This window comes from Phoca vitulina, unplaced genomic scaffold (assembly GCF_004348235.1).
Source record: "Phoca vitulina isolate PV1807 unplaced genomic scaffold, GSC_HSeal_1.0 scaffold52, whole genome shotgun sequence".
Classification (NCBI taxonomy): Eukaryota; Metazoa; Chordata; class Mammalia; order Carnivora; family Phocidae; genus Phoca; species Phoca vitulina.
This window is the reverse complement of record NW_022589755.1, coordinates 5664064-5687141: the sequence shown is the minus strand read 5'-3', so window position 1 is coordinate 5687141 and position 23078 is coordinate 5664064. Positions and strand designations below refer to the sequence as shown.

General features: G+C 55.6%; 2 protein-coding genes and 3 non-coding genes across 10 annotated transcripts; 1 reads left to right on the top strand and 4 right to left on the bottom strand.

The window, feature by feature from the left end:
* The first annotated feature begins 4534 nt into the window (after positions 1–4534).
* ACP4 (acid phosphatase 4) lies at positions 4535–9151 on the top strand. The gene is made up of 9 exons (XM_032387983.1): positions 4535–4602; positions 5144–5230; positions 6059–6205; positions 6501–6599; positions 6705–6800; positions 7572–7704; positions 7786–7868; positions 8333–8457; positions 8676–9151. Exons 1-9 carry the CDS (start codon positions 4546–4548, stop codon positions 9046–9048), a joined length of 1200 nt encoding a protein of 399 aa, XP_032243874.1. The 5' UTR covers positions 4535–4545; the 3' UTR covers positions 9049–9151.
* A 1573-nt stretch (positions 9152–10724) lies between these two features.
* On the bottom strand, positions 10725–16276 carry CUNH19orf48 (chromosome unknown C19orf48 homolog). Of its 6 annotated transcripts, none has more exons than XM_032387997.1 (5): positions 16215–16248; positions 14437–14480; positions 13465–13721; positions 12796–12839; positions 10725–12361 (listed from the first exon to the last, which is right to left on the bottom strand). In XM_032387997.1, exon 5 carries the CDS (start codon positions 12344–12346, stop codon positions 11477–11479), a length of 870 nt encoding a protein of 289 aa, XP_032243888.1. In that variant the 5' UTR covers positions 12347–12361; positions 12796–12839; positions 13465–13721; positions 14437–14480; positions 16215–16248; the 3' UTR covers positions 10725–11476. The 6 variants fall into 6 exon arrangements, with proteins under 6 accessions (XP_032243888.1, XP_032243887.1, XP_032243885.1 ...); XM_032387996.1 differs by having other exon boundaries at positions 13465–13697; positions 16215–16239; XM_032387994.1 differs by having other exon boundaries at positions 16138–16225.
* On the bottom strand, positions 12470–12560 carry LOC116622522. The gene has a single exon (XR_004297588.1). It is a non-coding gene; the product is annotated as a small nucleolar RNA SNORD88 (small nucleolar RNA).
* Positions 12930–13022, bottom strand: LOC116622520. The gene has a single exon (XR_004297586.1). It is a non-coding gene; the product is annotated as a small nucleolar RNA SNORD88 (small nucleolar RNA).
* LOC116622521 lies at positions 14558–14648 on the bottom strand. Its single transcript, XR_004297587.1, has one exon. It is a non-coding gene; the product is annotated as a small nucleolar RNA SNORD88 (small nucleolar RNA).
* Positions 16277–23078: the final 6802 nt, after the last annotated feature.

The following is a 23078-nucleotide window of genomic DNA, read 5'->3' as shown; positions in this document are numbered from 1 at the left end:
GGGAGGGATCAAGTGGAAGAGGAGACAGAAAAAGATATGGAGACAAATACCCAGTGAGAGGCAGAAACATGAAGAGCTCTAGCGAAAGACCGAAATAGCATCGGAATCAGTCTGAAGGAGAGCGCTCGGGGGAGACAGACGGACAGGGAGACAGACACCATGGAGAGAGGGCCAGAGGGCCGTGGGCCTGCATGTAAAGGCGGGACTGTGGACATAGCAGAGGAATTTGGGAATGAGAGTGACCACCCATCGTGATTATCCTGGGACCGAGTGCTTCCTGGGATCCGGGGCTTTGGGGGCTCGAACTGGAGAGTCCGATGCCTTGGTCCCCTAGGTGGAACGGGGCAGCCCTGGGCCAGGGGCTTTTCTGGTTCAGCAGGTCGTTGGTTATCATTCACTTCCCTCCCATCCCTCCCATCTTCTCTGCTGCCCTGGGAAATGCGCCTCCCCCCCACCCTTCCATTGCCCCTGCTCTGGGAAGAAACTACTTTGTCTGCTTTCTTTGGTTTTCAAACTCCCAAATGTTTCTAAACTAAAGGTTAAATTTTGCTCCACGTTCTGAGTCTTTTGATGTATCCACGGAACTGCCTCAGATATAAATGCACTAAGCTCCAAGGAGGGGTGGGGGGCGGGGAATCCATCTCTTCTTGTCTTCAGAAAACACATTACAGAGATGCCTCTGACCCTGGCCGCACATCAGAATCTCCGGGGGAGCTTTTAAAATCCAATCGATGTCCAGGCCCCATCCCCAGGCGTCGTGGTTTAAGTGGTCCAGGGTGGAGCTGGGCTCTGGGAGTTTCAAAAGCTCCCCAGGGATCCCCAGGGGCAGCGGGCTGAGCCCCATCCCTCCGAAGTGCCTGTGATTGTGGAAATGCAACCTTAATAGCTCCCAGGGGACCCAGAACCCCAGCACTAAGTGGTTGAAAACCCTGGGGCGGGGGAGGGGGTCATGCAAAGATCGACTTCTTTGTCTATATTTGGTTGTTCTACAAGCATTGACAGCCAAGACCCAAGCTGGGGGTCCCTTAGGAGTCAGATCTTATTCTGTGCACCCCACTCTTAAGCTCCCGGTCACAGCCTGGAAGGATGGGAGGGGAGAGCAGGCAGCCACACTGGGAGCAGGAAGGGTTTTAGGAAGTCTTCTAGAGGAAGCCGACACAGAGCAGAACGGAGGCGGGAAAGGGTACTCCAGGCAGAGAGCGCAGCATGTATATGCAAAGATACTGGGGAGTGGCATTTTTTACTATCTCTGAGTTATATGTGGTTAAGGATATACGGGGGGGGGGGGGGGGGGGGACTGTGCCTAGGATGTAGGTGAGATGGAAAAAAAAGAAAGGAAAAGAAAAGAATAAAAACCAGAGGGAGTCAGGTCGTACACAGCCTCCAAGGCCAGGCTGAGGGGCTGGGACTCTGGGGGAGGGGGCGGGGACACGACCTGAGGGCCACAGGAAGGCTGCAAGCAGGGAGGGACAGGGTCAGCTCTGGTTGTAGAAGGACCTCTGTGAGAGCTGGAGGAGAGAGGAAACAAGGCGAAGGTGCAGGGAGAGAGAAACCCTGGGAGCGGGGCAGGAAGGTCTCCGAATTCTGGTTTGCGAAGCCAAATTCCCTCCCAGAGCCGGGCGGACTAACTTCTAGCTGGGAAAATGGTCCAACACCTCCCCCGTGTGGTTACTCATAGTTTTGCAACCAGGGCCTCTAAATCAGGACGCTTTTGAGAATTAAAGAGGACGCTGTTACCAATGATGTTGGAAGAACTGGCCCAAAGTGTTTGCAATCCGCGAGACAAAATCGTAGTGAAGCTATAAATCCGTTCCTAATCAAAATTTGCTAGGCCTTTCCTGGGAAACCCAGGATGTTCGGTCACCCTATTCAGGAGCTGCCTTTTCAGATGTTGAGTTGAAATGAAATTGTTCATCCGATGAGAAGGTGGATGAAGCTCAACCAAAGGCTGGGGTGTCACCCAGGGCATTCCATCTACTGGGGGTGAGGTCAGGGAGTGGTGAGGAGGAGGTTAGTGAGGGAGCTGGTAACAGACTGTCTGTCTTCCATGGGAAAGGGCATTGACAGTGGGTATTGAAGGTTGAATAGGAGTTTTCTAAGAAAAGAGAAAGATGTGTTGATAGAATATAACAATGAAGATGATAACTACAGACTTTTTGCAGCTGACAAATTCCATCGTGTCTTTGATCTCAAGTTTTTCTGGCTGTAGCCACCTGGTCCCACTGAACAAAGATTTTCACCTTTGTCAGACTGAGAAGAAAACCAGGGTTCAGAGAGAAGGAATATATCTGAAGTACACAGCAGTCTGTGTTGATACCAGGTGAATCAGCCCTGCTCTCTCTCCCCTCTGTGCTATTTTATTTTTAAAGATTTTATTTATTTGAGAGAGAGAGAGATAGAGCACGAGCAGAGGGGAGGGGCAGAGGGAGAGAGAGAAGCAGACTCCCCTCTGAGCAGGCAGCCTGTTGTGTTGTGGGACTCCATCCCAGGACCTTAGGATCCTGACCTGAGCCAAAGGTAGATGCTTAACCGACTGAGCCACCCAGGCGCTGCTCCCCTCTGTGCCTTTGCACCCAGAATTCCAATGTCCTTCCTCCTAACTGCTCCTGAAAGACTCCTACTCATCCCTCAAAACCCAGCTCCCTGTCTCAAACCAGAGACTCCAGGCCTCTAGCCCCTCCTTTGTCAGACCCAGGAGACTGGACTCCTGGCCCCTCCTCCCTCTGATTCGGAGACTTGTCTCTCAAACAGAGCCGGGGAGGCTGTGCACCAGCCAGGATGGAATGGGATGTGCTGATTCAGTCCATTTATTCGGTCTCAGAGGCCAGAGGCATGATCCAGGGCAGAATGCTTTTGGATTAGGTGTCCCTGTGTCTTCTCATTGCTGAGCCTAAGGGAAGAAGACACAGAGATACACAGAGGCATGGGAGAGGAGGAGAGGCTAAGTGGATAAAATGGGGGCCCAAAAAGACAGAGATTCAGCCCGCCACCCCTACCCTCTTCCCACTCACCTTGTTGAAGAAGTAGATGGAGGCAAGGATGGTGAATACAGCCATGGCCAGGGTTACATTCTGGGGGGAGCAGTCAGAGGTCAGGGCCCACTCCCTGCCCTCCCTCCCTCCCTTCCCTCCCTCCCCCTGCCAGACCCCTCCTCACTTCCTGAAAGTTCATGGCCATGGTCTTGAACTCCGTGCTTGCTTGGTCTCCTTCTTCCTTTCCTGGACTCTGAACCAGAGAGGACAGATCAGCCACTAGAACCTAAAAGGGGTTGCCTGGGAGACCAGAATGGTGGCCGTGGTGACGAGAGAAGGGCCTTCTGGGTAGAGGGGCACACGGGGCAGATGCTTGAGGGAGAGGGGGACTGGGATGCAGAATGTTACATGCAGTATCTGAACTTGGGAGTGGGACATTTGAGATTGCAGAATCCAGATCTCCAACACTATGCTGAGGAGTTTGGTCCCCCCATCCCACCCCAGGGTGCTGGGAAGCCATGGGAGGCTGAGAATAGGGGCGGCCCCGAGTCGGCTCTGGGCGCGTCGGTGTCTTGGAGCAGGGAGGAGGCTGGAAGCCGGGAGGTGGCCCCGGGGGAAACAGACACAAGGTTGAGAGGAACCGCAGCTGGACTGGGGACTCCAATGAGTCTTGTCACCCGTGCTGGGGGTGGGGGCGGCGGCACCTACCTGTGGACCACAGGCACAGGGACAACGCCAGAGACTCCAACCGCCCCCGCCCCGGGGGTCCCTGACTTTCACGCCACCAGCCTTCCCTCTAGCATTACAGGCATCCGACTCTTTTTGTCCTTTACGCCTTTAGAACTAACTTCTCGGTTTACCAGAAACACAGAGGCTAAAGAAACAAGTACCGTCGAAGGTCATTATCCACGGGTCCCATTTTTGCGAATTCACCTCCTCGCTAAATTCTCTGTAATCCCAAAATGCATACCCGTTGCCCTCTTGCGGGCATTCGTGGACATGCGCAGAACGATTAAAATTTTGAGTTGCCGGATGCACACGTGTTCCCAGCTGAGGTTCTGACGAGGTGACACTCTGCCCTTTGAACTCATTAATCCTCAAAGCAGCTCTCTGAGATTGCACTCGTTCCCATTTTATGGATTTGATGAGTGAGGAGGCACAGAGAGTTGCGGTAACTTGCCCACAGTTGCACGGCTTGTAAATGGTGACGTTAGGAGTTTGAACCCAGACCACCCAAATCCAGGGTCTGGGTGTTCAACCACTGGGCCATGCTGGCTGGGGCCAGATGTGGGTGGCGCCGGAAGGTGACATCTCCAGGAAGCCCAAGAGAGCTTCAAAGAACTCCAACATTTAAGGGGTGAGAATAGAAAAAGACAGACTTGGGGTGTGGGGAGAGAGGAGAAAGTAGAGAAAGTGTCTAGAATGTGGGGCTGGGTGGGGGTGGGGGTCTCTTTGTCTCCTTTTGCACCCAGGTTAAGGGCCCCTGGTTCAAATCCCAGCTTTGCCACTCACTGCCTGTGTTCCCTCAGGCAAATTATGGAACCCGCCGTGCCTCAGTTTCCCCATCTGCACGATGGGGACGGTGAGAACCGTATCAACCCCTGCCAGAGGAACAGTGAAGATAAAACAGGTTACTCCACTGGCTAATCCAAGGCTGGCAAAGGCCCTGGGGGAGGCGGATCCCAGGAGGCCACCTTGGCTCCCGGGGTAGGCATGCCCGGACCTGCTTCTCCGGGGGTGCTGAGGCAGGGGTAATGGGCAGGTGGGGCTGCGGCGCAGACAGCGGGCTGAGCTCAGCGTCTGGGCTGTGTGGACATGGACGGGCCAGGGTTTTGGGGCCTCCCCGCTGGACTTCTGCTCCTGCTGCTGCTGCCGCCGCCACCCCGGGCCCTGGCCGAAGGACCCCTGGTGTTTGTGGCTGTGGTGAGGTGTCCCCTGCCCTGGCCTGGCCCCCGTCCTCTCCCCAGCCTGCCCTGACCTGGTCCCGTCTCCAGGTGTTCCGCCACGGCGACCGGGCCCCACTGGCCTCCTACCCCACCGACCCACACAAGGAGGCCGTCACCACCCTGTGGCCAAGAGGCCTGGGCCAGCTGACTGGGGTGAGAAGCCAGGGTGTGGGTGAGGAGTGGGCGGGGTGGGGCGGGGTCTGCTGAGGCTTTCTCTGTCCTCAGGAGGGGGTCCGCCAGCAGCTGGAGCTGGGACGCTTCCTGAGGAGCCGCTACGAGGCCTTTCTGAGCCCGGAATACCGGCGGGAGGAGGTACGGCTAACAAGATGACCCTCGCCTGGCCTCCTGACCTCTCACCTCTGACCCCCACTGCCTCCCAACACTCGCTGCGGGCCTCCACCTCTGCCTTAGACCCCCAGTAACCTGACCTGCACCCCGTATCTGATCCCTGACCTCCAAACCATCAACTAACTCACGCTGACCTCTGACCCCATCTCAACTCAAGTCCCATGCTTTCACCTCTGACCTCGGGGCGCCATCCACTCTGACTTTATTTTCTGGCCTCCACTTCTGTCTTCTGACGCCCACCAACTCCAACCAGACCTTCTGCACTCTGGTTTCTGACTCCAAAACTTGACGGATTCTGACTTTGACCCTCACTGGTTCACTTTGCCCTCCTGAGCTCCAGTCTTTGATCTCTACCCTTCATCAAATCTGAATCCTCTTTCCTACGTCCTCCTGTGTCTTTTGACTTCCTCCAATTAGGATCATTCCTCCTGACCCCCGACCTCTGATCCCTGATACACATGTACTGAATTCTGGTCCCGTGTCCTTCCACCTTCCTTCTAAACTTGGACTCCAACAGTTCGGAACTCAGGCAGTTCTGATCTTCCTTTCCAGTGACGCAACTGACCCCTTTAATCCCACATGTTCACCCAAATTCTGACCTCCATCCCCACTGCTCAATGACCTTGACCTCTGACCCTCGATCCCACCTTCCAACGCTGAAGACCAGACACTCCACCTCACTCTGGGTTCTGACTCCCAGCACCTGACCTTCGACCCCGGACTGAACCTGAAGCTTTTGGTTCGCTGCTGCCGCGGGCCTCTGAGCCGACACTGGTCTCCCCGCCCCGGCAGGTGTATGTTCGAAGCACTGACTTTGACCGCACGCTGGAGAGTGCTCAGGCCAACCTCGCAGGGCTGTTCCCCGAGGCCGCCCCGGGGCGCCCAGAGGCTGCCTGGAGGCCCATCCCTGTGCACACGGTGCCCGTCACCGAGGACAAGGTCAGGAGGCTGGAGAGGAGCAGGGGGTGGGAGGGATGGAGAGAGACCGAGACCCCTAGGTGGAGGGAGCCCGTGGCTGGGAGAGGCTGTGCGGGCTGGGAGCCGTGAGACCGGCCCTGCGTCAGAGCTGTCCGGCTTGGGTGAGCCGCCATCCCCGTGCTGTGCAGCCAGATTTGGGAGGGACCACATATTTTGAAGAGAGAGATTTGGACGAGGGCTCCACAGCCCCAACTCCCCGCACTGTGACCCTGGGGTCCCAGTCACGCGGTCCTCCCTGAGCCTCAGTTTCTCCCAGCTGCTGAGGTTCCCCACGCGCAGCTGTCCCCGATACCATGAGCTGCTGCGAGAGGCCACGGAGGCTGCCGAGTACCAGACTGCGCTGGAGGGCTGGACAGTGAGCGGGGCCGGCGGGGCTGCCCGCGGAAGGGCGTGGGGGGGGCGTGGGGGGCAGGGAGGGGTGAGGAGGCCCATCAGACTCACCCAGCCCCGGTGCATCCAGGACTTCCTGACTCACCTGGAGAACTACACGGGGCTGTCGTTGGTCGGAGAGCCGCTCCGCAGGGCGTGGAAGGTTCTAGACACACTGATGTGCCAGGTGAGCCCCCGCCCCACCCACCCAACCCAGTGATTAAGGGCACCTGGATTCAAATCCCAGCTTTGCTGCTCACTACCTGTGTTCCCTCAGGCAAGTCACTTAACCCTTGGTGCCTCAGTTTGCCCATCTGCACAGTGGGGATAGCAAAACCCATACCAACACCCTTTGGGGTTTCTATGAAGATCAAAACGGGTTAATCCACGCGATGTGCTTAGAGCAGTGCCTGGGCACGCAGTGAGGTCTGCAGGAAGGCTTGAGGCTACATGTTTGTCATTCCTCCTCTGTTAGTTCTCCTGTGGGAAAAGGTCCCAAACCCAAAAATTGAGGAGCCGGAGCTGACCTGAACCGGCGTGATGCTCTTCAGATAGATAGTCTTTGCTTACCCCATTCCATGAGAATTATCCTAGTTGCACGGTGGGAATAGCAGTGTGTGTGATTAAGAGGGTTGCCCAGCCCCCACTGGATGTATTCTGAGGGAGATGGTATTGCCACCACGGGAACCTTCTAGATTCCAAAACATCTGAAGTTTGAAACACCTCTGGCTCTGTGCGTGAGGGCTCCTGGGTTGTGGGGTGATGGTCATTATTATTAATTAATGATTGCTATTGGCCATGACTTCCGGACCAGACCCAGCCCATGAGGGGTTTGGAAGAGGGGTGGGAGAGAGGACTGCAGCTCAGGGGGACAGCACAGGCACTGGGAAGGCCTGAGGGGACGTGACGAGCTCAGGATATCCCAGTCACTTTGTCTTCTCTCCCTGTCTCTCTCCAGCAAGCCCATGGTCTTCCCCTCCCATCCTGGGCCTCCCCGAATGTCCTACGGACACTAGCCCAGATCTCAGCTTTGGATATTGGGGCCCACGTGGGTCCACCCCGGGCAGCCGAGAAGGCCCAGCTGACAGGGGGTGAGGTGTGGGGCTGGGAGGCTGGGTGGCCAAAGCACCTTCCTCTGGGGGATTCTCAGCACTCTGTTCTTGCCCTCTCAGGGATCCTGCTGGATGCCATCCTTGCCAACTTCTCTCGGGTCCAGCGCCTGGGGCTGCCCCTCAAGATGGTTATGTACTCAGCTGTGAGTCTTTGGGAAGGGAGGCAGTGCCACGTGGGCACAGGGATGAGGGGGATGGCAGATGGCGATGTGGGTGAGGAAGAGCTGGTGGGTGGTCTCAATGGAACTTCAGCCCACTGCCCTGGGTAATTCATATCTCCAAACCATACTCTCAGACCATATCACTAGAGGTACGCAGTCTGGAAGGAGGGAGGTGATGGTGTTACAAGAGAATTTAGCTCCTCTGGAAGGACAAGCTGTTTAACTGAGCTGCCCGATCATATTTTTGCATCTATTTGACCAATGTTCATTAAAGGATCCCCTGTAACTGGTGGAACTGCCTCCAGGATGAGCCGATTTGGGGGGGGCGGTTAGTTCTAAGAGATCTGGGAGACATCTGGGAGGAAGCCAGATGTACAAATCTAGAGTTCAGGAGAGAGGAGACATCGAGAGAGGAGCCGTGTCTCAGCCCTGGGACCCACCTGCAGCACGACAGCACCCTGCTGGCCCTCCAGGGAGCCCTGGGTCTCTATGATGGGCACACCCCACCGTATGCTGCCTGCCTCGGCTTTGAATTCCGGAGGCGCCTCGGGGACCCGGACGAAGATGCAGGGTAAGGAGGGGGTGGCACCCGGGATGGGCAGGACAGAACGGTCTCAAGAAGAGAGATGGGGTTCCAGGTGGAGGGGGATTTGTGTGGGATGGCGCGAGGAGGGTGACAGGTAGGACTCAGGAGCCCAGTGTCTCCATTCGGCTACTCCTCTCCAGATTTAAGTCAGTGGCGGGGGGAGCTGAGGGGCCCGGGCACCACCACCTCCTGTCTTCCTCCAGGAACGTCACCATCTCCCTTTTCTACCGCAACGACTCCACAGGCCCGCCCCTGCCCCTCAGCCTTCCCGGGTGCCCAGGCGCCTGCCCGCTAGGCCGCTTCCGCCAGCTCACCGCCCCGGCCCGGCCTCCGGCTCACGGGGTCCCCTGCCACGGCCCCCCTGAGCCTGCCACCCCTGCAGGTGACGGCCACTGGCACTGGGGTGGGAGTGTGGGGGGGCGCCGGTCCCGAGACTCACACTCCCGTGTTCTCCCCGCGGCCACTGTGGTGCCCCTGCTGGCCGGGGCCGTGGTAGTGCTGGGGGTGCTCAGCACGGGGCTGGGCCTGCTGGCCTGGAGACCCAGCTGCCTGCGGGCCTGGGGGGGCCCCGTGTGAGCTGGGAGCCTGGGCACACTGCCCCCCCACAGCTGGCACTGCGTCCCAACACGTCTGCTCCCTCCGCTGCTTTGGCTTCTGTGACTTACTGTGTGCGCCCGTTCTGGGGAACCGAGGGGGCGCTCCCTGGCCGGGAAGCTGCAGGCATTGTGCGCGCTCCTGCGGGTCGGCATCCGTGTGCACATGGGCATGCGTTAAGGGCGGCTTGTGGACACGTACGTGGCACGCGTGTGCATACACACGCTTCCTGGGTTCTGCGCACATGGGTGCACGCAGGCTGCCGGCACATACGTGCACGCGCCCACCTGACCCATCTCCGTGTACTCACGCACAGCTCTGCACACGCACGGGGGCACGTGGCACGTCAGTACCCGTGGGGACATGCGTCCGTAGGCACAGCACACGTGGTGCGCGCACCTGCTCAGGGAGCCCCTCCGCGGGTCACGCGCTCCGTGGAGACCTGACTCCAGGACCCGCGCAGGCTCAGTGCCGTAGACCGGCGTCACCTTCTTCTCCCTCCTCCGGGTGCGGGGGGTGGGGCAGGCCCGCCGTGTACAGGGACAGCGCTCGCCAAGTGCCGGGCCCGGAGCCACGGCAAAGCCGGAGGCGGGCTCCAAGCGACCGGCCTCTGGGTCCCCACCGCGTCTGGCAGAGCCCGGACGCCCAACTCCTCAGACCCCACAGCCCCTGCCGTGAGGCTCCCGGACGCCGGCAGCGCGGGCGGCGCTGGGAACACGGCTCAGGGCTCCCAGCAGGGCCCGGGCTCCGACGCGCTCGGGGGTGGGCTGCGGCTGCCACGCGGCCTTTTAAATGAAGTCAAGTGGGGAACTGAGGTCCCAGCTGCACTGGCCGCAGTTCAAGGACTCTGGTCACACACGGCTGGCGGCTGCCGCGCGGCTCGGACGGTAGATGGGGCCCCTGTCACCGAGAGCACAGCTCGGGCAGCACTGAAGACTAAGGAAAGCCACCGCACACCTGCTGATAAAAACAGCAGGCTCTGTTGGCGCTGTTCCTGCACTTAACTGCTCATCCCAGGAGGGGAGGTGCCCCCTCCCCACCGCATACCAAGCACTGAATGGCCCAAATCTGGGCACTGACGGTCATGCCTAGGTCATCAGCTGCATGTACGGACACGGCACCACGATCGGGGGAGGCCGGTGTGCAGCTGCCCAACAGGATGGGGTAGCGGGAGGTGACCAGACTTACAGACAGAAGCTACTCCTAGCCACCAGATCCCCAAACTTCCACCTGCGGCGAGCAAGGTGCCAGGGCCCTCGGACAGGGGCCAGCAGCCCTGTCTGCACAGCTCAGAAAAGCTTGGGACCTCCCTCCTTCATGCCCATCCCTGGGTGGGGACCGGGCTCTCAGAACTTGCACACCACCCTGCCCATCGTCGTCCCTGGAGGTATGGAGCCATCACAGGGCCTCAAGAAGTGTCATGCACTTTGGGGGGGGTGGGGAGGGGAGAGAAGCATCTTCTTGCTTAGAGATTCAGACCCAAAGTTCTAGCAGGTTCCCCTACCCTGTTGTGAGTGGCCCCAACAGGAGCCCAGCCTTCTCAGCATACTAGGATAGCCCAAGGAGATGGCAGACCTCCCTGGGGCCACGGCCCATGATCCTCACCCTTACCCCAGGACCACACCACAACCCGTCAGACACCACAGTCCACACACAGCAATGCTCACGTTATTTAATGAGTCCCACGTGCCTAGTGCAGCCTGCCAGGGTGGTCGTCTGTCCTCACGAAGCTGGGATTCTTGGCCCCAACACCTTTAATCCAGATGTGACAGACACTGGCCAGAGGTCACACATCCACCGAGAGAAATCAGATGGGAGGCTCCCGGTGAGCAAGCAGCAGAAGGCCACTTTAAAATGGAAAGGAATTGCAAAATAATAATAATAAAATAAAAATAAAAAGGTCTTAAGGGAAAAACCATTCCAAGAGAAAGGAGCGTCCCTAAAACCGAAGTGTTGCATATCCTTAAATTATCAGGTAAAAACATTGCATTTAAAAATACCTTAAGAAAAAGGGTACAAACTTCAAGGTGCTTTCGTATCATGGGCTGTGGGGTCTCCCCACCTGGCCTGTAGTGCTTTGGGGGCCCGTGTGGCCGAGGGGTGGGTGCCCACCCACTGTGCCCGTCGGACTGAAATGTAACAGACTACAAAGGAGCAGGCTGTGCCCCCGGGAGAACAAGGCACCAGGGCTACGGGCGGGCTCGCCTTCCTCCACCACTGGCTGGTGACACCTGTGGGGTGGCTGGGGGCAAGGACAGCCCGCTCTCCTGGGAACCTCAGATGCAGTAACAGGGCAGCCTGCCCTCGGGAGGCGGGAGGACAGGCAGACGGGCCATGCCTCCGTCCACGCGGGGGGGCTCTGACTTTGCCTCCGCCACGGAGACCACCTAGCAGGCCGAGCCCAGGAGGCCTAGTCGTGCCGCACGGGCGGCTCCTCCCCACAGGCCTGGTCTGAGTAGGGGGGCGGCGGGGGCTGCTCCTCCCCCAGCACGTAGGCGGGGTGACTGCGGCTGCGCTTGGCCTCTTTGATGTACAGCTCGAGGAGGACCTTGGTGGGCTGCTTGTCCACCCGCTCCTTGGGCACGCCGTGGCTCAGCAGCCAGCCCATGAGGTCTTTGCGCGTCGGGTTGGGCCCCAACATGAGCTTGGCGCGGCCCGGCTGGCTCTGGCGCCAGAGCAGGCCCACGTCGGCGATGGTCTGGATCTCCATCACCGCCTCCAGCACCGTCATGCCCTTGACCAGCAGGCTGACGAGGGAGAGCCGCAGCTCCGAGGGTGCGGCCGTCAGCAGGCGCCGCTGCAGGCCCTGCGTGAAGGGCACGTCCTCGGGCGCGGGCCTCGGCCCCTGCTCTCCCGCAGGAGGGGAGGGCGGCTCGCGGTAGATCCAGTCCAGCATGCCCAGCTCCCGCACCAGCTGGATGCCCTCCTCCATGGTGGTCCAGGGGCGGAAGGGCAGCTCGGTGGCCTCGAAGTGCAGGAAGGACTCCCAGCGCCGGCGCCAGGCCAGGAGCAGCCAGGTGAGCAGGGCCTTGCAGCTGCCCCGCAGGGTCTTACAGCGGTAGTTGAAGATGGCATCGCTGGTCAGGTCGCCCAGCAGGGCCAGCTCTCCAGAATTCAGGGACAGGGCTGGCCCGCCCTGGTCATAGACGCGCAGGATCCAGGTGATCATGAGCTCATTGGGGTTCTGCTTGAAGCGCCGCGAGATGGCCAGGAGCTCGGTGTACGTGTAGTAACGGTCCCCCCGCCCCATCTGGGGGGGCGCCAGTGCTCTCTCGGCCATGGTCACAGCTGTCCCCTGCAGAGAACGGTAGGAAGCCAGAGGGGCGCTGGCTCAGGAGCTTCAGGGAAGGACAGAGGCCACCAGGGGGGAAAAGAGCCCCACCCTCCAGCACCTCCCCAGAGTGGGACCCTCAGATCCCCGGTGTCAAAGGTCCCGGGGGGGCACTGTGTCCTCAGGGGAGGTCAGAGCCCAGTGCTGGACATCATGGGGGTCCCAAGCACAGCCCCTTCAAAAGCCCTGACAGCATCACGGCAACCTCTCTCGTAACCACCTCCCCTTGCCACTCCTCACTTCACAGGGATACTGTGAAGAGTAAGTGAATCTAATGCTTAGCACTAGACCCAGCTCTAAGTAAATGCTCAGGATTTGCTTTTATGTTATCACCATAAAATGACAAATTTATTACCATTATGGTATTAATAATAAGAGAGACCCTCTTCTGTTCTTACCAAGCACACGGATGGCGGGGCTGTTCGACTCCTGGAGGAACCACCTGCAGACGAGAAGGGGTCAGAGAGGTTAAGAGCAGGTCAGTGGGGCCCAGGGCAACCACGGCCCTCCATCCCTCCCTCCCCAGAGTGGGGGGCCCCTCAGACCCCCCGGGTGTCAAAGGTCCTGGGGGGGCACTGTGTCCTCAAGGGAGGTCAGAGCCCAGTGCTGGGCATCATGGGGGCCCCCGGTGCCCTTGTCCACCTCCTCACTCAGGTCCCAGAGCCACCTGCCTCCAGTCCTAAGGGGGCTGACAGACAAGAGCTCATCCAGGTAGGACAAATGACCAATACCTGGCCATTGGGATGCCAAGGAGCAAGCCCCCATCAGGTGCCTTTTGATGCCACGCCCCCCCACCTCATCTCCCCTTGCCCACCCCTCACTGTGGCTCATCCACGGGTGTCCCTTGTATGATCTGCAGCACTGACCTCAGCACCCCCTCCCCCAACCCCGGGGCTGGTTCTCCTCCTGGGAAGTGGAAGAGATTTGCCTGACAGACCCGTGAGGGGAAGGGAGCCTCCCTCCTCTGCTCAGATCCAAGGAGCACCCTCCCGAGAACACCCCCATGTCTGCTCTGCCCGCACCTCGCATCTTCCAAAGCCTCCAGTTCCGCTCTCGTCTCCCCTCACCTGTCCTTGCCGAACAAATGGACACTTCCTACTCCATTTTCCCAGCAACTCCCTCTCAGCAGCACGAACGGTCAGAGCTCTGCAGGGGGACACCTCAGGCGAGGTGCGCCCGTCCTAAGACACTCATGATCTGAAATCTGAGCTCACTCATCACGGAAAGTAGCTTCTCCTCCCTAAAGTGTCGTCAGCAAGAGCTGAAACCTCCAAGGACGCCAGAGAATACACTTGCAGTTCTGTTCCCAACAGAAAAAAGCCTCCTAGAGCAGAGAACACTTGTTTCTTTTCAGGTAACAGGTCTCTACGCCCATTTTGATTTAGCTCTTTGAAACACTTGTGCAACATTCCCCAGATAAACGGTCCCTTTAAACAATGGTTACTGTGTAAATCAAGGGTAACTTTAATAACTGCATCAGTTTATATATACAGGATTCTTGGGAAGCTAAGCTCTGCTTAAAAGTACGAGGTATCCAATCTATAAAACCCTCAGTATTAACAGCGATAAATGTTGCCAGCTTGTTTCTTTTGTTCTGCTGACTTTGGAAATTAGATTTCTGATTAGTCCTTTTCCTTGAAACCCAAATACATGTTTTTCTTCCACAATCTATGTATTCTCCATCTAATTCAACCCTTACCTTTGAAGATGGGAAACATCACTGCTGCCCCCACCCGGTCCCCAACTGTGCAGAGGATTCAGGCCCATATGCTCCTAATGTCCTACTCTACAGATTTAGAAACTGAGGCTCAGGAGACCAATCACTTGTCTAGTTCTCCAAGCCCATGAACAGCAGAGCTGGGATTGGACCCAGGCCCATTCTGGCTACATTCCCACTGCTATAAATGAAAAGGGAATTGCATGTACATCCCCCCACAAATGGCACACCAGAGATATCTGATGTGAAGTCACCCCAAATGAAGGTATTTTAGATGAGGGGGGAAGCGTGTGGGTCAGGGAGTGGAAGCAAGGGTTCTCACCAATATGGGGTCATAGTAAGTGGTTCCTCAGCTTGAAGATACACCTGTAACACAGGAAGGACGTGGTGAGGGTGGAAGAAGAAAACAGTCTGGGGGGGGGCATCCAGAGACATCAAAACCAGGGCCTCTCAGATCCCCAGGTGTCAAAGGTCCTGGGGGGCACTGCATCCTCAGGGGTGATCGGAGCCCAGTGCTGGACATCACGGGAGCCCTGGTACCCACTGCAAACAGATCCCAAGGCCACTCACCTTCAGGAACAGAGGCCAAATTAACTGCACTTAAGAGACTGGGAAACACAAAACCCACCAGGAAGGTATGAAAGCCCCCCAGTGATGTCTCCCATGAGACATCACTGATACCCCACCTCCCCAGTGTCACAGGTCCACAGGGGACTGTCCTCAAACCCACTACACGGAGAAACCCCAGTGTCTATCAGCCCTTGCCCAGTTTTACAGATTTTCAGCATTGGCTATACTTGTTAGTAACCCGAAACAGTGAAAGCTGCCAGGATACACATCCATCCCTTGGAAGAACCTACTGGCACATAAAAGGAGGGAGCTAGTCTAGGAAAAAAACCCCTAAGATATAAGCAGCATATGCAATGACCAGAGAGCCTTTACTGCACCATTTTGGAGTAAATCAGCTGAGGAAGACATTTTGGAGAGGACTCCGGAACCACAAATACAAAGTGTTAGCTATTTTCGATGAAATTAAAAACATGCCTTCAAAACAGGAAGCACAAAGAAAGCAACCATGGCAAAATGTTACAACTTAAACTTCTGTCGAGTTCCCAGCACACTTGAGGATTTTAATGATAAGAAGTGAAAGGAACACAGCGGACACAGCGACAGAGGGCGCGCCAGGGATGAATGGAGGAGAAAAATCCTCTCACTCGTGACACGGCCACAGTTAGGATCAAAGATTTTCCAGGGGGCTGCCGGAAGGGAGAAGAAACTCAGCGAGACGGGATTCTTGCTGGGTCGTGGTGGGCAGAAAGAAAATCAGCCAGCTGCCCCGGGGCTGGGTCTCCTCGGCAATCAGGAAACGGATGGATGTCCGAGACCCCAAGGACCAATTAGCCCAGAAGTAACGTTTCACAAAACTGATACGTGGAATGAACACAAAACTCTGATATCTGCAGGGACCGTAAGAATGATTCCTGAGGGTAAACAAAGGCCCCATCTGCTTTCTCCTACAAGAACACCCACGTGGTTCTCAGAAACAACCCAGTAATTCATTTCGCGACTCCGCTCCCCCTCATTCCTTAGAAAGCCCTGAGATCCTGCCTCTACCGGCCCCCCCCATAACCTTTGTTCTAGGTTGTACAAAATGCCAGCCACGTGCAATCGAAAAAACAACAGCGACTGCCTAAGGAAGACACGTGTAGCTAGCACGGGAGTGGGAAACCTCAGGAAGAAAAACTCAGTGTCACACGCGCTCTCCATAAAGACAGGCCCCCCCAGCCCCCCAAGAAAAATGGACAAGATGGCGGAGGCCTGCGACGTGGGAAGCAGAGATGGCGCAGCCGGCCTGCGGTGCAAAGGCGCGCTAGCTCTGGAAGCCCTCCTTCGCTCCGGCGGCGGGAGTCCTCCCCAGCCCGAGCGCCCTTTCCAAAGCGTGCCCGCCCCGCGTCGGAGTCTCCCAAGGGCCCTGACCCCGTCCACGCGACGACCCGGCCGCCCCGCCGCAGCCCCGGGGCACCTCGTGACAAGAGCGACCCAGATCCGAACGCCCAGCCGCGCCAACGCAACGGAGCCAAGAAGCCGAGAAGAGCTCACCCAGCCCTCACGCTCTCCACGGCGTGCGCGGGCGGCCTCGCGTCCCGCTTTATAGTGCGCGCCTCTCGCAGGGCCCCGCCGCCCGCGCCAGCCCGGGCTCCGCCCCGAGGCCCCCAGCGCGCGCGCCGGTGTCGGGAACCCAACTTTGGCGCTTGGGGAAGCGAATAATGGCTGTTCTCGCTAAAATCTTCCTGAACAGACCATCCGATGTTGTCCCTGGGGTCGGATAAAAGGAGCAGTGGCATATCGGGCCCCGTTGTGCTGTCATGAGCGTCAGGCTATTCTGAGGACAGCACCAAAGGCGGGCTGAAAAGGGGCAGGACCCCGAATGAGGGCGGAGCCAGACCCGAGGCGACTGGAATTGCCAGCGCGGCAGCGGCGAGAGGGTGGGGCTAGAGGCGGGGCCGAGCCAGACGGGGTCCAGGCGCAGGGTGGGGGCGGGGCCAGCGCGGAGATTGACAGGGGGCGTTCCGGAGCGGTGCTCGCGTGGCGCAGAATGAGAGGCCGGTCCCGAGCAGCGAGAGGAGGGGTCGGTGCCTGGACGCCGGGGCTGGAAGGCTGGCCTTCTGGATAAGGGAGGAGGGGGCTGGGGGCCAGGACTCCTGGGCTGAGCGAGGGCTGGATCTCCTGCCCTCACCACCCCCCCCCCCCCACCCCCCCGGTTTAGATGGTCTAAGACCTGGGGGCTTGGATTCTTGGTAGGGTCGGAGCTCTAAGGAGTGTCTTTGAACTGACATGATTGTAAACATTTTTTTTTTTTTTCGAAGATAAAAAATGAAACTTCTCCACTTCAGACCCACTCACCAGAGTCGCCACTGTCGATGTGGTGTAGACTTTTTACCTTATGGCTATACACACGCATACACGTATGCTCCGCCCCGCCACTCCACTTTGTCCCATAAATAGTCTTCCCCTCCATCAGTATGTACAGAGTGACTTCATTCCTTAAACAGTGGCAAAGTATTCCCTTCTTGAGTGGAACACACATTGTTTAGCTGGTCTCCCTTGTCATTTGGATTGTTTTCTTACTTCTAGTGAGGAGATGCCTCCCATGAAGCTTATGGTCTGAAGTAAGAGACCTATACCCTTCTGTTAAAAAGAAAATGAGACATTTCCTTCACTGGCTTTTGCCTCACTCAGAGTAAAGCAAAGCCCTCACTGTGGCCCACAAAGCCCAGAGTGACCTGGCCCCTGTTCCCACTCTGCCCCTGCCCCCCTCTCCCTTGCTCAGGCTGCATTAGCACTTTGGCTTCCCTAGTCTTCTTGGAACCCGCCAAGGAAGGACATTTGTACCTCAGGACCTTTGCACTTGCTGTCCCCTCTGCCAGGAATCCTGTCCCCCAATCTCTCCCCATGGCTCCCCTCTCTTCAGTCATGTGTCTGCTCCGATGTCACCTTGGCAGGGAGCCCCCACTCCTTCCCAGACCCATCTCTCTTCCCCTCCTTTATTTTTCCTCATAGCATTTATCCCTAACATATCTCTTTGTTTGTGGGCATATATTTTTGCCCCTCTGCCAAAATGTCAAGCCATAAAAACAAGGATTTGTGTCTAGTTTGATCACTGCTATCGATCTAGTGTCTGCCACATAGTTGCAGCTCAATTTTCATTAAAGATGAAGAAATTTGAGAACCTTTTGTGGGGGAGAAGGGGCAGGATTATTTTAGCAACCCTTAAATAGCACAAACTATGGACTAGGTGTTATGTTCAACTCCATCTAGGTTGAAGTACTATCATTACCCCCATTTTACAGATGAGGAAACAGACCCGATAGTTCAACACCTGGACACAGGTCACAGAGCCAATAAAGTGGCAGAGCCGAGACTCAACCCTTCCAGCTTAACCACTGTGCGAGAGGGAGGTAGAGGTGACCCCCAGGTCAAGACCCTGCAAGGGGACCCAGGCAAGGAGATAAAATTTGTACTTGAGTTTCAACCCTGCCCTGCTCAGCAAATGACTCTGATAGCAAAAATATGCTACATCGAACAGCCTTAAAGATAGGTAGAGAAATAAACAGATAATTTTTGAAAAGAACAGTCCTGTGTCGGGGGACGGTTAGGGGAGAAGAGGAAGTGGTGATAAGGGTTGCTGGTAAAGGCAGGAGGCGAAGTGTAGGTGCAGGGAGAATTTGCCTCAGAAGGGGCACATTATTGGGGGTCATGAAAGTAAAGGATAAAGGCTTGAGGGCCTGGAGAGACTCAGCTACTCAACAAATATTGATTGCCCCCATCTGTATGTATGCCAGGAACCGCTGGCTCAGTCCCTTTGTTGACCTTGTGCCTCTCATCTCTTTCTCCTGAGTTCCTTCCCTTACCTATCCCTCTACCCCAGAGGGTCCAAGGGATGGGCCCATGGAGAGATGGCATTTCCACAGAACCCTTAACAACGTACTGAGCTAAGAGAATATTCTGGGCAAAAAATACAGATTATTTAAATATACTAATTATTAATCTGAGTGGGGGGATTCAGAGGGGACTGAAAAGGGCAAGACTCTCAACTAGAGAGCAGGGTTGTCAGGTACTTGGCAGAGAGCCATGGGAACAGGCCTGGAGAGTTGGAGTCATTCCCATGTCCTAAGTCCAGATGGCTTGGAGCGCCAGGATGGACCAGAAATTCATGTAGTTCAGATAGGAAAAGAAACCTGGAGAAGGAAGAGAGCAGAGGGAGTGAGAAGCAGAGTTCACAGCTCACCCCTGATCCCAATTCCCTCCCCAAGCCCAATCACGCCCCTACCGTGTCCCCAATCCATTTCCAAACCCAAACCCAACCCCGTCCCCACATCCAGCCCTATGCCCACCCATCCCCACCCTCATCTCCCCAATCTTGTTTCCCACCGCTATCCCATCTTATCTAACCCATCCCCATCCCAAACTCTATCCCACTCAGTCCCTGTCTGTCTTCCTGAAAACCCATGCCCAAACCAAACCCCACCCAAGCCCAGACCAGTCATCAGGAAGAGAAAGACACCGATCCATGCCAGGTAGAAGCTGTTCCCCAGCCTGTAGGTCATGCCTTCCTGCAGGTACCCACTGGCCTGCATCAGGTAGAACAGGATACCCAAGATGATGCTGGTCCCTGCACGAGTACAGGTGTTAGGAAGCTGAGCATCAGGTGTGTGCAGACCCCTGCCCATAGTTGTGTGGCTGCCTACCCCTTGCTCAGTATTCTCCATCTTTCTGTCGCCTCCCTGTACCTCTGTGCACAGGTGGGAAAGGAAGTTCCTTCCCAATGTCATGGTCAGCACATTGGAAGCACAAGTCTTAGTCTTTAACCAGGCCATGGTGGTGTCTAAAACCATAGGCTTTGGGGCCAACAGACCAGAGCTCTTGTCCTGCCTCTCCCTCCCACCTTAGGGCAACCACTCCATCTCTCTGAGCCTCATTTCTCTCCTCTGTAAAGTGCATGTAATCATAGAACTCATCTCCTTGGGCTATCATGAGGAGTTGTTGAGATTGGCACATTTCCTGACACACAGTGAGCCCAGAATTGAGCTTGATTGTTATCATTGTATTGGGTCTTTAATTTTGGGCTTCTCTGAAGAAGGGAACAAGAAACCCACTCATTCTGGATATTTCAACTTTTAAAATTTTGGGTACTGAAGTCCTGGGTAATTTTTAAATTTATGTATTGAAAGATAATATAGGAGGTGTTTTCCATTTAATTAAAAGGAATGGGCAGAAATGTTTTTTTTTTTTTTTTTGTAGAAAAATGTCTTATATTAGATGACATAAAACTGAGGTGTTTTCTACCCTTTGTACCTTATATTTCAACAATTGGGAAGAGCTACCAGACAAATTGGATAAATAATTTTTGCACACAAGGAAACAGGAAGTTGAGTGTTTCCTATTCTTGGCTTTGCTATCACTCTCCAAGAATATTTTCCTGATACAAATAAAAGTTGTGGTCAATTACTACAAATGACAGGAACATAATATCCTTCATTTCCAAATTAAAATGCTGCCCCACCTCCTTTTCTAAAAAGTGTATTTGGCATGCAAATGGAAAACTAGACCCTCCTCCTCCTCCTCCTCCCCCTTCTTTCTTCTTTTTAAACTAGACTATTCTAATCAGAGTATCAACTTTGAGTTATTTGGGTCAGGTGGGAGGATTATCATGGTAAGGACTTGGGCAAAGTTAAATAGCTACCATCAAGTACCAACATTTTCTAATTCAATCCTCACTACACCTTCATGTGGTAGGAAATTTTATCTCCATCCTACAGATGAGAAAACTGTGGCTCAGAAAGACTAAGTAGCTTGAACACGATCAGAGAAGGTGGTGGTGGGGAGACAGGATTTGGGATGGGGTTGGAACTGGAAATGGGTAATTGGGTAGAGGTTGAAGTTTAAGTGATAAGGATGGAGGATGGGGTTGGGGGTGGGTTGTGGTTGAGTTTGAAATGAGGTTCACAGGTGATAGGGTTGGGTTGAGTTTGGAACGAGTGTTGAGGAGGGTTAGGTATGGGGTTGAATTGGGTGTTGAGATTTGGAAAGGGGTTGGAGATGGTGATGGGGATGGTTTGGAGATTGAAAAGTAGATAGAACTGGAATGCAGTTTGGGATGGGGATGGGCATTCCCAAGGGGGAAATGGGTGAGTTTGAGATTTGTTGGTGATAGAGATGGGAGGCGAAGTGGAAGCTGGTATTGGGGCTAGAGATGGGGTTGTGTTGGAAGTTCATATTTTTTTATGGGGATGGATTGGAGATTTGGAGGGACACAGGATTGGGATTGGTGATGAAAGTGAGGATGGGGATGGGATTGGAATGTGGTGGGGGAAGGAATTGGATATTATGATGGGCGCTAGGCAAGGTACTTCTCGCCTTGGTTCCAGAGGGAAAAATCTCAGTGCCGTGCCTGCCAGGATGCTGATGATGACATTGGAGAAGTCCAGCAAGGGCAAGTTGGAGCTGGTGAAGAAGATGCTGTTTATGAGTAAAATGCAGAGGCAGAAGCTGGCGATGCTGGCGAGGAGGAGAAAGGCCCAGGCAAAGTCCAACAAATCTGGGGAAGGAAGAAAACCAGGAACACTAAAAGAGGCACTTGGGCCCTGAGCATGGGGGAGAGGGTCCCCAGTGAGGTTGGGAGTGTTCATGAACCCTCTCCCTTGCAGATTCTTCATCCTCATTTTAAGAAAATTGAAATTGGGCTCTAGAGAAGGGATATTAAGGCAGATGCCTTTAGCATGGAGGGAACACCTCTGGATCAATGAGAACAGGTTATTGGGCAGGGAGAGGTGGGATGAGCATTGAGGAACCAGGTCTGTGTTATGAGGGCATGTTCCCTGGGGTGAAAAAGCCTCAGGATAATGTGTAAGATCCTAGGGTTATGAGGACTGTGAGGTTGGGAGTCATGGGGGTGAAGATGAGCATAGGGCAATGAGGATGGTTCTGAGGCAGTGAGGATCATCTGGGGGAAGGGATGATTATCTGGGGGGTAGTGAGAACTATCAAGAGAAGGGAAGACCCTCCCAGGGAAGGCAGAGAAGGGTCCCTGGGACAAAGAGGAGAGATGAGTCCCAGGAATGGTGAGTATAGAGCAGGCCTTACAAGCATTCTGGTCGTACTCATGTAGGCAGGAGATGTCAGGGCACCGTACAAAGAGGATGGTGTTGATGGGGATGGTCAAGGAGCCATCAGGGTGCCCAGGAGGTCTGAGTGGCACCTGGAAGTGGATCCAGGGCTGGCCCAGAGAGATGAGACCGATGATCATCATGCCAACCAGGCTCAGTGCTAGGCTCAGCTGGCGGCTGATCTTCTTGGCTCCATGCAGCAGCCGCCAGCCCATGGGCAGCTGTGAATGGCTGTGTCTACCCTTGTTCTGAAACCTGTAGCAGATTGCCCACCACCAGTGTCAGCACTGAGTCCAGCCACCCAGCTCAGCCACCCCAGGTCCATCTGCCAGACCCTGTCCCATCCAGTCTAGCCTTCAGACTTTCTTGTCTCTATGTCCATCCTCCATGCCCTGTATCCCCCAGGTCCTGCCTCTAGAACCTGCTCACCCACATTCGGCCTCTAGGCTCCCTTGCCTCCAGATCTAGCTTCCAGACCCTGCCACCCCTACATTCCATTCCTAGGTTGAATCAATCACAGATCCAGCCTTTATGCCAAGCACCACCCAGAGCCAACCTTCAGATTCAGCTTCCTGCCACACCTGGGTCCAACCTCCAGCCTCCAGTATATTGGTTTTAGTTCTGGTCCCTGACCTTTGAGTGCTGCCCCTCCCCCAGAATTCTAGCCCAGAACCTGGCCCACTGCCTGGATCCCTGCCTCTCACCCGCCAGAATTGATCTCATTGGATCTGCTTGACTGTATGCTCTGGATATTGTTGTCGAGAGTACTTTGGTTGAATTGGGCGCTGTCCACAGAGCCTCTGAAACTCTCCTGCGAGGTCCAGATGACTGAATCGATGCTTTCGATACTGGCCGTGGGGCTGTGAGTAATTGAAGGGGGGACATCGACTTCGGCCCGGATTGGTGATGTGAGGCCTTGAATACTTGAGCGTGGACTCCAGCTTGTTGGCCGACGGTTATTGCTACTGGCTTGAGTGCTGCTGTAGGTCACTGACTCTATATTGGGCAGGGAGTTGTGAGTAATTAACGGAGAATTTTGAATGCTGAAGTAGCGAGTTTGGAAAATGGGTGGACCATCTCGGGTATTGAAACGGCGACTGTAGGTAACTGATGGTGCATCTTGGATACTGACCCGGCGACTGCCAATCATGGCTGGTGTGTTCTCAGTACTGACCCGGCGACTGTTGATAATGGACGGTGTGTCTTGGATACTGCCCCAGCGACTGCTGATCAGTGGAGATTCTTGGATGCTGACCCGGCGATTGTGGATAATGGGCAGGGGTCCTTGGATGCTGAC

Bases quoted from the DNA above. Each gene is read 5' to 3' on its own strand.
- ACP4 (XM_032387983.1), top strand. From the start codon at position 4,546: ATGGGGACGGTGAGAACCGTATCAACCCCTGCCAGAGGAACAGTGAAG. The intron at 6,801-7,571 runs GTGAGCCCCCGC...GTCTCTCTCCAG, and splicing joins TAGACACACTGATGTGCCAG to CAAGCCCATGGTCTTCCCCT. The intron at 7,705-7,785 runs GTGAGGTGTGGG...TTGCCCTCTCAG, and splicing joins GAAGGCCCAGCTGACAGGGG to GGATCCTGCTGGATGCCATC.
- CUNH19orf48 (XM_032387991.1), bottom strand. From the start codon at position 12,346: ATGGCCGAGAGAGCACTGGCGCCCCCCCAGATGGGGCGGGGGGACCGT.